At 34.3% G+C, this 13,536-nt stretch overlaps 1 protein-coding gene across 1 annotated transcript in view; it reads left to right on the top strand.

Moving 5' to 3' along the window:
• LOC149531973 (protein RAE1-like) overlaps positions 1–13,536 on the top strand; it is a 260,333-nt gene that overhangs the window by 51,065 nt on the left and 195,732 nt on the right. The window contains exon 8 of the mRNA XM_089807957.1: positions 11,097–11,225. Coding sequence (XP_089664083.1) covers positions 11,097–11,225 — 129 coding nt within the window. The remainder of the gene's footprint in view (positions 1–11,096; positions 11,226–13,536) is intronic.

The following is a 13,536-nucleotide window of genomic DNA, read 5'->3' as shown; positions in this document are numbered from 1 at the left end:
CCACGACCTAGTTTGTACTTGGGCTGGTCCGGGGGGTCTAGGGGCGAACCCTGGTAACTTAGCAAAATATCAGTAGTGTATTTTCCTTGATTTAAAATGATACCATCTCATTTTTGCCAAACATTCAACCCAAGGAAGTAATGTAAAATGCCCAAGTCCATATTGAATTATGTGGCTAGGTCCTTACATTGAAAAATAAGGTGATCTTCCCTTGTAATTAGCAGGTCATCAACATATAAGATTAGTATTATCCTTAGTTATCGATTCGGGATACGAATCTGATTCGGGCACGTGAATCGAATCCGTGGATTCGCGATTTTTTTTTCCCAATTAGGATTCATGAATATATATATATATATATATATATATATATATATATATATATATATATATATATATATATATATATATATATATATATATATATATATATATATATATATTACTGATCTTGCCCAAGCCCCAACTAGGAACAAATGTTGATATATATATATATATATATATATATTTCTCTCAGTTTTTAGTATATATAATGCATAAAAGGGTCATTTTAGCACTAGAAAGCAAAAAAAATATTTAAAAAAGTCATATTAAATAACTTAGACTCACTTAAACCTGTCAATCCTTGAGGATTCATGGTGGATCCTTGAGGATTCGTGCAGATCCGGGTAGGATCCTTGTTTTACATAGTGGATTTGTTCGGATTTGTGAATCTGCACGAATCCAGGCACAAATCAAGGCAAATAGGTAACAAATTTGCAACCTCACGTGGAATGTTGATGACTGGTAGCCATAGTTTGATAGTCCAAACTTTGTAGCAAACTAAAAATATCAAATTGTCTTCGTACAATATCAAAATAGTCTACCCTTTTCTCTTTAAACTTGTTTTTGCAATCAAAAAAATAATGTTCTGCCCTTGTTTGGGTGGTTGTTGAGTATATGCATCTGCGGGCAATAAGTTTCTTACTTACCAGAATAGTACATCTAGTTATCGCCAATATTTTTTGAGTTTCTATTTGATAGTTTGAAAAATTTCTTTGATTTTTTCTTGCTAGAAAGTTATGTAACTTGTCATGCCACAAATCTTCTTGCAATAAGCGAACTTGTCGCAAGGATATCTGCCATATTTTAATCTATGGTTTATATCATACAAGTGTAAATTGTTTGGGGAATAAATCGACAAACCAGAGGAGTAGGATTTGTTGAAAAAAATGAGGGAAAATTGACTTTACTTAGAAATATGAAAATTGAAGTATAGTCAAGAACTACTTTTTTCTAAAAATTAAAGGGCATTTCCATATCATAAATGATAAAGAATTATATAATGATTTAAAGCACTTGCAGAACCTCATATATTTTAAAGTTTGAGGACTTAAAGTTTTAACAATGATATTGTTTGTATAAATTTCAATGAAGCTATGATTTGAAGTAGCACTAAAATATAATGTGGGCTTTCTTGTTTTTCAAAATTAGAATGAAGCTTTCTTCGCAAAAATTGTCAATAAAGTAAAATCTTCATATTCATATAAGTAGAAGTTATTTATGATAATTCTATTGAGATTCATCTATGTACTTTTTGAGTCAAACTTATTGATTCAAGTTCTATGAGCAGTTGATCTACAAGATTCCATCTTTTACGAGAATGAATGGAACACTTAACACTTGTTGCATCCAGATGATGCTGACAAAGTTGTGTTGATGCGAGTTTTGTTTCACTTACATAACATATTAGCAATTGAATATTCGATATGGGATATCAAACATGCAACTCCTCTCTTGAAAAGTTAATGCTCATGAGACATGAGTATAACTCCAATGTTCCTTACATCGTTGGATACTCGCTCAATTTTATTGATGTGATTTGCTGGTAATCACGTAGGCGGCCTTACGCTATTCTTTCGAGGATGACTTGGACTTTGGTGGGATGAAGGTGATGGTGGCTCGGTTTGTGAAATGTGCAGGTGGTAGATAATGTTGATGGTAATGATGATGGAGGATGTGTCTACCAATGGTCATGTTGATGGGAAAGTGAATGGATGTGTTCTAATACTCGACCTACTCTAACTTCTTTTCCTAAACTTCGACTACCTAGCTACTCACTATTCTACTCCTACTCCTATGAATGGAAGGTTAGCAAATGGACGGGGATCGAACCTAATGAGAGCTGACCAGCGGCCTCACTTCCATAGGTGCAATGATTCAAAGGAATAATAAACTAGCTTACCACACAAAGCTTCCCAACCAGCCGCTAGGATGCTAGTGGCCTAGTATTGATCCCTATCAAACATTTACCAATGCTACCATACAACTATCCATCTACTTCACTCCTACATAGCAACTTGAAATGAAACCAACTTTAACAATTTGAAATGAAATCTAACTAAGTGGAAGTAGAAAACATGCAATAACACCCAATGTTCTTAATCAACATGCAAAACGCAACAATGAAAAAGAGAGCAATTTTGGTATTATCTTTGCAACAATTTCTCCAACCCTTTTACAAATGAGAGCAAATGGCCTTTTATAGGGGCCAAAAATACAACGGACGGTGGAGATCAAAACAAGATCAACGATCTAGATTGGATCCTTAAAACCCTAATTAGGGTTGCCACCCCATCGGCCAATGAGAAGCCGCCACCTCATAAATGGTCCAATGAAAAAAGTGCAAAAAGTGGCAACCAATGAGAAGGCACCAAAATGGTGGCCAATCAGAAATAGACACTTGTCTTATTCTAGAAGAAACGGAAATTGCCACTTGGGCTTACATCAAATGATCTAATATAAATCTTCCCTTTTCTTTCATCTTCTTAGCTAAGGCAATGAACTTAGCTAGCCTTTTGTTAACTTCCTCCATAGGAGGACAAGGTGTGTGCTTCGCCTTGAGTTCCGTTGACTTCGCCACGCTGCTTGCTGCTTGTAGTATCTTTTCATGATCCATCTCATATTCCTTCCAAATCCAATAAAAGCATTGAGAGAGGAAAGGGTGCCCAAATGCTTCTTCTTGATAGCAACCTTTCCCAACTCATCCAATCTCGATCCAAAATCTCTCGTTGTCATCCTCTTTGCCAAGGAGGATTGTCCTTCCTTTAGTTTGTCCTTCATCTGTATCATGTCCACTGTAGCGATATTGGTGTAGGTTATTCTCTTCATTTTCGAGAAAAAAGGGAGTTTTGGGCATCATATCCTCTTTGTCTTTCTTAGTGTTTGCCCGCTTGGGATTCTAACTTGCACTAACATACTCCATGCTCGTCACCCTATTACGGGATGGTAGAGTGGTGGACCAGAAGGCAAGTTGAACCAAGAGGAGCAATCCTTAGACTAGAACAAAAGAAGGATGTCAGCTTAAGGACCCCTTGCAACTCTAGATGATGAAAATTCACCTTAAACAATAATCTTACAGCGACTTTTCGGAACCTAGGACAGGACCTCGAGAACTTCAAATCCCTTTGCAAATCAGAAATTTAAACCTTTAAAGCTTCACCATGAATTGTCCATGTCACAAAATCAGATCTGCCTCAAGAAAATGCCAAGAGTGGAAAGTTCTGCCCTTATCTTAATTCGCCCAAGCATGGAAGTCCTCAATTTTCCCAAAATGTCACCTAGGGCACAAATCGCAGCCCACAAAAGGAGAACAAATCATTAAACTCTGCAAAAATCTGCCCTCAAAGGAAATCGCCAAATGCAAGCAAAATTGCCCAACAAATGCAAGAACACTGCCTTCCACAAAATCACCAAGCATGGAAAAATCTGCTCCTCAAGGAAATTCGCTCAACAAAGGAGAGGAAGAAATGAATTGTGAAAAAGAAATGGGAGAGAGGTCTCTTTTATACCCAATTTCTTTTCCCTCTAAGCTGGCCGACTTGGTCCTGGAGGAGACAAAAAACAAAAATTAAATCAAAGTCATGGCCCATAATTAAATACCTAGCTCAAAATTTAATTTTGCCAAAAGGAAAATTGCACTTTAAATTGCCATTTAGCTCCAAATTGCAAAAAAAGAAATTAAATAATGCATTGAGGATGTTAAATATTTCCATTTTAATGAGGGTTTAGTAATTAATACGTCATTAAATTTGGATTTTGGCTAACCAAAAGCCATTTTTTCAATATTAGATTACCAATTTCATTAAAGGTAAAAAGCTTTCAAGGCAATTTTAATCTATTAAAGCCATTTTTTTGCAATTTCTCTCTAAATCGATTTTTCTATGCCAATAAAAAAAAAAAAAAAATTGCATCTAGAACCAAAAATCGATTTTTTGCAATTTAGCCCCATTTCAACAAAATTAAAATTTTCACTAAAGAAAAATTTGAGATTTTCCAAAACTTAAGTCTAGCAAAATTTTTTCTTTTGAAAGATTTATTTATTTATTTAAATTTACACATTTATGTCCGGATTTTCAAAAGAAAACATCTAAGTACAAATTTACAATTTTATCCTGCCAAATATTGCTCTTTAAAATTTTGTTCGGCCTAAGGATGAAATTGGTTGCTCTGGAAAATCAAGTTGAAATCGGGTGAAAATAAGCTAAGCCTCCCCACATTTGTCCTTAAGGTGCCAAGGCGTGAAATTTTCAAAACTCAAAAATTTTGGGGCGATGGTGTGAAAACCTCACAACAAGTTGAAGCATCGAGACTTCTTGTGAGGTCACCCATCCTAGTACTACTCTAGCACAAGTACGCTTAATGACAAAGTCTTCTCCAAGGATAAGTCCACTTGCTTGCAACCTCATTTGCATAACCTTCAGTAAGTGGTGTGCCCTACACACCATTAATTAGACAACCCCTTAAGCTCATTAATTGATAAGTAGAAGATGTTTTCCATGACAAGTCTAATTGTAATATTGCTATTAGGATTCATTTGTGAAGTTTTTGAGTCAAACTCATTGACCCAAGTTTCATGTGTAGTAGTTCACAATAATCCATCTCGCATGAGACTGAATGAAACACTTCACAATCATTGCATCTAGGTTATGCTCATAGAGGTGAAGCATTGGGACTCTCTAGAAGGTTACCCATCCTAGTATTACTCCAGCTCAAGTGTGCTTAACCACAAAGTTTCCTCCACGGTTTAGCCCACTTTACCTGCAACTTCATTTGCAAAACCTTCAACGTGTTGTACCTTATGAACTAGTCATTAGAAGGCCCCTTAACCACATCAATTGATAAGTAGTAGATATTTTCCATAGCAAGTCAAATTCTGATATTGCTATTAGGATTCATGTGTGTAGTTTTTGAGTCAAACTCAATTGATCCAAGTTTCATGAATAGTGGTTCACAAGAACCCATAACTAATGAGAATGGTTGAAACACAACATTCATTGCATCTAGGTGATGGTCATAGAGGTGAAGCACTGAGAATTCCCGAAAGGGTAGGCATCCCATTACTATTACAACTCAAATACATTTACCACCAACTTTCCTCCAAGGTTACTTTGTTTGCAACCCTATTTACAAAACCTCCAACAAGTGTTTTGCCTTATGAACCATTGATTAGAAATCCTCTTAAGCTCATCAAATGAAAGTAGGAGATCTTTTCTACATCAAGTCAAATTGTGATATTGCTATCCGGATTCATCTATGTAGTTATTGTGTTAAATTCATTGACCCTCACGAGTAGCCGTTCAGAAGAACCTGTCTCTCATGAGGCTGAATAAAACATTAGCACTCATTGCATCTAGGTGATGCTCACAAAGGCAAAGCACTAAGGCTTTGCAAAAGGTTATCTATCCTAGTACTACTCTGACTTAAGCGCACTTAATGATGGAGTTTCCTTCACAGTTAAGCCCACTTTGCTTGCAACCCCATTTGCAAAACCTTCAACAAGTGTGGTTCCTTATAGACCATTCATTAGAAATCCTCATAATCTCATCAATTGATATGTAGGAAAATTCATTTTCTAGAATTCTCTTGAGTTCCTTTTTATTGCATACACTCAGTTCACTATTATATACAAAGTCAACATGAAATACTCATATGCGAAATGATATTTACTCATGTATATACCAAGACAACCTTATATATGTTAAACTTAGAGACTGAATTGCATAAACTATTTAATTTAGTTGAGCAAAGTTATAAATATCTAGCAATTTGATTAACTGTAAGAACTTATATGTCCCAATTGATAGGCTTAAAATGATTATAATTATTATTGTAGGGTTCTTTGTTTTCTCCAAAATAAATAATGCAAAATTTTGTTACCCTGCGCTTTTAGATCATATCTTACGAAATAAATAAGGCAACTTTGTTACGGTTTTCTCTTGTTTCATAGTGCAACAATCTAAATATTTGAAATTTATACAAACAAAAATAATATTAAAAAAGAAACAATATCAATCAAACTATACAATATATTCAATATAGAAAGAGAGATTTTGTTTGTAACTGCCTATCTTCCATGCCACTTCTCGACTTTGCAACACTTTGGGACTTTGCAAAACTTTCGACCCCACTTCCCCAGCTGCGTTTTTAGCATCACATGCTAATTTTGTATAGAATCATGTCATGTTGTTGGTTTTTCCCATTAACATTGCAAATAGAGTTTCTACTTGTTTCCTGCAATTTTTTTGCTGACTTTTTCTTTTTGCGAGTTAATCACTTGATAAATCACATGTTGAAAGTCATTGACAATTGTTTTTTTTGGGGAATAAAATCATTACACATGCTGACTCCCAATTAATCATGGATAATTTTGATTTTTGGCCATTTTCTTCTTTTATGCTATTAATATATAAGAAATAAAAATTCAAAACTACTTTATAATTTTAATAATAAGCTCTAGGGGTTTGTTGCTTCCTTTCTTAAAGGGCAATCTATAATAGTGCATAATATTTTTTTTTTCCTTTTATTTCCTTCTTTTTTCTTCAATTAAGCATTAAGAAAAAGATCTAAGTTCATACCTAATGCTACTAACTCATCAGTTTTGACTCTTGAGAAACAAACATATTGCAAAACCTCCTTTATATAATATATCATCAGTACATAGCATAGGGGTGTTCTATACAAAAAATCAAACGATAGAACATATAGCTCATAAACCATGCTGTCTACTTCAGCTTTTTTCCATCCTGAGTAATTGAATTGTATGGATTTGTCATTAATGCCTCCCAAGGAACATCATCAGTACATAACATAGGGGTGTTCCATACAAAAAATCAAACGATAGAACGTATAGCTGATAAACCATGCTGTCTACTTCAGTTTTTTTCCATCCTGAGTAATTGAATTGTACGGATTTGTCATAAATGCCTCCCAAGGAAATGGAGGTAGCATTGGAGAAGCGTTAGCAATTGAGACTGGTGGGTTATCTAATGTATCACGTGTTCGTCAAATTTGTGCCTTCACTCCTATAGTTATTGAGTCTCTAAATGTGGTACTTCAGTGTTTAATCCATCTGATGAGTTATCCTTGGATAATCACTCCTCTCAGTGTCAATCTTCATCTATAGACTCCTTGAATATAGAACTGTTTGTTGACTCCAAATATCCTTCTGTTACATATTGAGCAACACAACGATAAATCACATCAAATCCAAGCCTCAAATTACTAGCACCAAATCTCAAAGGCAGGTTCACTAGACTCACCATTATTGAAATGTTTGTCTACACCAAGCAATATCTTTAATTATTGCTCTAAATCATTGAAAATCCATTCCATTGTCTTGTCGCTACTTCAGTGATAGGTGGCCTTTATAGACTCTTAAATATAACAATTTTCGTATATAGTTTGCATATACCCAACAAGGCACAATTAAGAACTATTCGATGAATGTGGTTAATGTGAATCTTATGTAGTCTTCCAGAGATATCATTTTATGGTGTATTGAGCCTTCTATGATCCCAGCCAATGATAACATCACTCCACCCCTAGGTTTATTGCTGAACCCAATCTCATATATACTGCAACTTGTGTATGAATGACTATGGTATATATATATAAATCTCTTTATTCCCTCTAATGCTAGATTTTCCTTCCGTTCCAAATGCTAAGGATATTCCACTATTGAGGGAGCCTTGATATCTTGAATGAATAAATGTAGGTAGAGTTCTTTGCCTCTAATACATGTCCATGCCCGATAATATTAAGCTTTGCATATATATCACTATGGTCTTCAATAGTTTGACTCTGTGTTTTCCTTTGCTACTATATAAGCTTGAGTCTTTCTTTTTGTTCTTCAATCCTCCACGTTGACATATCTCTATATATGTCCAATGTTGATTTTGTATAAAAATATTGATTACACACTATTGACTGGACCATAATTGCTAAATACACATTCAATTCCATCCATGCCCTCTAACTTGAATCGTAGTTGAGACCTTATATTCTGTGTGGTTGGGGACGGATCATGACTTCACTTGAAGTCACAACCTTTAGTTGCTCTTTGTCAATTCCACAATTGGTTTTGTATTTATGTTTATCGATTATAATATATATTCTATGTAATCTTGTTTCTAATAAATAAATAAATAAATAAAAAAAAATTAAAAAAATTATATATATATATATATATATATATATATATATATATATATATATATATATATATATATATATATATATATATATATATATATATGTATCAAAGTAACGAGAATCATAATCAGATTGGAATTGGTAAGGCCAAATCAAATTGTGAATCGGCCATGAATCGTAATTGAATCGGCAAATTAAAAAAACCCTTGAAATTTAGATATTTTAACAATTTAAAACTTATTTCATGCACCCTTTATTGAATATAACTTAAACACACTATAACATCATCAAATAGAAGCTAACATACATAAACATGGAACATAAATGATAAATCCATCACATACGTAACTACGTTACATGTAAAATGTAAATTGTAGTTGAAGTAAATAGAAATCATAGGATCATAATGAGTCAAATCATAGAATTTATGTAAGATAAAGATCCATAAGACATCAAATCATAAATGTATTTAAGATGAAGAATCAAGATTCATGAGACGATGTCTATCGGTATCTGTAAATGTATGTCTATTAGTATCTGTAAACGTATCCTTTTTGGTGCTCTTCCTTCTTCCTAGTTGTGAAACTATGCTTTTTCTTTTCTCTTCATCACTTTTCCTCTCTTCTACTCATGCTAAACAATTAGAAGTTCCTTTAGGGTTAAGACAAAGAGGAAAGGCAAAAAAAACATAGAAAAGGATTTTTTTTATTAAAATTTGACTTGACTTTTTCCCTACTTTTGCGGCTGATTTTTCGCGATTCATAGAGGTGATTCATGCTATGAAATCACTGAACTGATTCACTAGTTCCAAAAAAATCAGGAACCATGAATCGAATCGCCAAACTAATGATTCAAGTGATTTTTGTTACTATGATATACACACACACACTACTATGATATATATACACACACACATACAGAGTAACAAATTTTTAATTACATTCATTTTATTAGTTGCAGATACACCTCATCCAGTGGAATCCAATCAATCCCTCTTGTACCTACCCCTAATCAATTTGTGATGAATCTTTGGAATCAATATACCAATGTGTGGTTGGAGATTGATGATACTCATGAGTGTGGATTGTGAAGCCGCAATGCACATCCCCTAGCTTTTTGATTGTCATGTGGTAAGCATGTTTCTCTTGATTGATTAGAGGACTTTTATGTTGCTCAATCTTTATTTGTAGTAGATGAACTAGTGACCTATGAAGGGTTTTGAATGACAAGTATTCTCGACTCTAGTGCATCTGATGCCACGTTTAGCATCCAATAGGGTTGGTTTTAGTTAATGCAAATTGATTTGTTCTCATCTTTGGTTTTCTGAATTTTAGATCACAAAGATTGATGAAGGTGAGCCATTTTGTTTTAAGAAATCCAGGCTTCTTATCACTACACATGTTTTAGAGCCCTTCTTTCTTCTTTTCATCCTCAACTGGAGGCACTCTCCCAAGCCTTGGTGAATATTGTTGGAGATTTGAAATGTAGGCATACAAAGTGGAGTGTTCATTGTGTTGTATTGCCATTTGATAATGTGCATAACCTTGAAATATCTAATAGTCCTCGAAATGCCCCATATAGAGAACTCATTCGATTTTGCAAGGGATGTGTTAGTAAGGTACGTAGGGATTTTTTTAATCATTAGCAGAGATATCACTTTCATTTGTCAAAACTATAAAAAATGAGAAGCAGGATACAGTAAAACTTTTGGTTTCCAACATGGGGCACTTATGAAACTGCTGGTTGGGAGTTTTGTCCAATGCTAGTAGACAGAATCTGAAGTAAACAGTTTCACGTTTCTCCTTGTAGTTCTGTTTTTGGGACCTCCAAGTGCATGAGAACAACGTCCTAACACTTATCATAAGAGGTAGAATATTGAGAAGTAGAATTTTTTATTTTTATTCATGCCACCAAATGGTGCATGTGTAACGAAGTGGATCAAAGGTTGCCTTGCATTTAACATGTCTACAACTTATTATATTTGTCTAGCTTCTAGTAATAATTCAATGGCAATGTAACTGCTGCTACCAGAGCCGATTTTATACTTTAAGGGGTTTACAGTATAGATTTTTTTGTGCGCTTCCCTTTCATAGCATCTTTTCCCTTCTTGATTGTCATTTATTTTGAACATAAGACATTCCTTAACAGTCTTGATTCTTAATTTTTACTATCGTATTTTGTATAAAATTCATTGCATATTTATATATGATTGTGTTAATTGTGAGACAGACTATTTGGGTTCAAGTGACCTCAATGTGAAATTTTATGTTATTGTTGGACAAGCTTCTGGTATACTTATTGGTTTTTTTAATGCAGAAGAAAGTAGTAGTATGAAGTACTTGGATATCTTCTTTATAAGGATGTTTGCATTTTATTTCACCTAGTTCCGTTATGATATGATTCTAGGCAGTAAGTGAAGTAAAACTGTTCTGTTATGACTATTTTCCTTCATCAAAGACAGCAGTCGTTCTTTGTGAGGTTTTTCATAAGTTTACATTTCTTGATGTAGATAATCGCTATGCCTTTGGGTTTGTGAATAGTTCTTAAGACATCTTAGTTTTTGAGCATTATATAATTGAACTATTCTATATTTTAGAACACGTCTTATACTGCATTGTCTATAGGTGGGATCCATTGAAGGAAGAGTTGGTGTTCATCACATAGAGGATGCACAGCAAAGCAAGAACTTCACTTTCAAGTGTCACAGGGATCAGAATGACATCTATTCAGTGAATTCTTTGAACTTCCATCCTGTAAGATAACAACTGTTATTTGTATTGCATGCAAAGTATTTTATGTCAGTTGAATAATAGATTTGATTGTATTACTGATTCTCCACTTACTGAAATTTAAATGCATTGACTGCTTTCAATGTTTATTACTGCAAAGCACCATAAAAAGGTTATCGTTAGGTCCAAATGAAAAACTTGGCATTGGAGATGTACTGCCAAAGTCTGAAGAATTTAGTCACTGACATGAATATCAACTTAGCCTGAACATATACTAATCTTGTTCCTGTAATATTATTGACTTTGCTTTGAAGTTTTGTGGGAAGTGTACAAAGGTTATAAGATTTTCATTAAACCTGCAAATCTGATACTTATCATGTTTTTTGTCTCTAAATGTGTGGAGTCCTTTTGATTTTCTTGAATATTCTAAACTCTGCACATTTACTCTTCCAAAGATTAGTATAATTACTCTATGCAAGCATGCTTGCATGGCTTTTAATTGATAGACTTGATTGACAGGTCTCATTTTCGACAGTATTCACATCTCTATATTATTTATGCAATACACTTAAAGAAAACTTCTATAATTTAGCTATGTGCCATGCCTTTCAACAAGTAACATATTCTGTGCTTTTGTATTCTCAAAGGTAACCACAGGTTTGCCTCAGTTTGCTTGTGATGGCATCATCTTGAGCCTCGATATTTCAGATTGCTTTTTCATCTTTGTATTGCTCTTTTCCATCGAATTGTTCCATGGGTTCTAGTTTCATGGGTTCCAGTTTCATGTTTATTTCGATATTGATTTGTTTGCAATAGTTAATTTATGCACAAACTCATGCTTTTATCATAGTAACACAGGGACATGTCCCTGCCCTTTTCCCTGACACACCCAAGACGGACACACCTGGGATAGGGGACGACGTTCCTGTGTCCCCAGCGGTGCCACCATTTGGCTGCTGTTTCATCGGGGACAGGGGGACAGGAACAAGTCCCCTGACCCCTTGAGGGGACGGCTGAGTGTGCCCTATCCAACCAAAGAAAAACTAAAGGAAACATGTTTTAATATTCTATTGCGTATTGAATATCTTATCATGTTGCTCAATGTAATCATCTCGATGATAGATACTCATACTTTTGATATCTATGACTTTTATTATTTAATATTTAATATTTATATAATAGAAGTTAGAACTCTTTCATTTGCTCATTTGAGTATTTAAAATTTTGATATTTATTGTTCAAAGTTCTACTTTCATGTTCAATGTTCAATGCAATGTTGAAGACTCAAGTATTTAAATTTTATTATTTTAGTAAATTAGTATTTTACATCTTCATTTCTTATATTGTTATACATCTATTCATTATTAGCATTTTAAGTATCATATGTATAGTATATACTATATACCCCCGTCCCCTCCTCCTATCCCCCGCCACCATCCCCTAGCCGTCCCCAAATTGAGGCCCCTTTGTCCCCCCATCCTGGGAACTTGTCCCCCCATCCCTGTGTCCCCCAAGCTGGTGTAACTATGGTTTTTATTAATAATCAGATCGTGTTATTGGTCGTTGTTGATAAGGCCTTGACTATTACAATAATAGATAAGACGTCTATTATTAGTTAATGGTTATCTTGTAAATATCTTTAGCTTTAGTTTGCTTTCGTTTTTTGCTTTCTCTGGAATAGAATGTTTCTATTCTTTACGATCGTTTCCTAAGGAAACATCGTCTCTTCCTTTTGTATAAATTGACCTTTCGGTCTCTGATATTAATAAGCAAGTATTTACCAATTACCTTGTAATATGGTATCAGAGCTAAATACTTAAATTTTTTCGGAAAAATTTATAATTTCTTCTTGAAATTATTTGTTTAAATTTTTCCAAAATTATTTCAGCTAATTTCTCCAAAACCCACCTAGGGTTTTTCGGCTTAGAGAAATTCCCGAACTCGGGTCTGCTTGTGTTTGTTCAGCACACTCTAGCCCCATTCGTCCATGCACATCGATCCTTGAAGAAAGATCTGCCATTTTTTATCAAGAAATCTGAAATTTTTTCAAGCTTTTTTCAGCTAGGGCCGTTTTTTTCGAAACCCTACTTTTTGGGGTCGAAAAAATATTTTGTTTGAAGATTCTTGGTGGGTTTTTCGAGAGCTCAATTGGGTTGTCGTCCTTTTTTTTGGGTGCCTCGATTTTTATGCCTCGATTTTTGAGCTAGCGGATCCAAAAAACGACAACAGATTCCTTTTGGGTTAATCGAGCTCTCTTCTGGGTCTTTCATATTTTTGCCTTGAAGAATGTGCCTTAATAGATTTTCATTGAAAAACGTGCCATGGCATCTCTGAC

This window comes from Cupressus sempervirens, chromosome 11 (genome assembly GCF_028749045.1).
Source record: "Cupressus sempervirens isolate cs-2001-9-10 chromosome 11, ASM2874904v1, whole genome shotgun sequence".
NCBI classification, from domain to species: domain Eukaryota; kingdom Viridiplantae; phylum Streptophyta; class Pinopsida; order Cupressales; family Cupressaceae; genus Cupressus; species Cupressus sempervirens.
The sequence above is the reverse complement of the archived record's forward strand: the minus strand, read 5'-3'. Positions and strand labels throughout refer to the sequence as shown.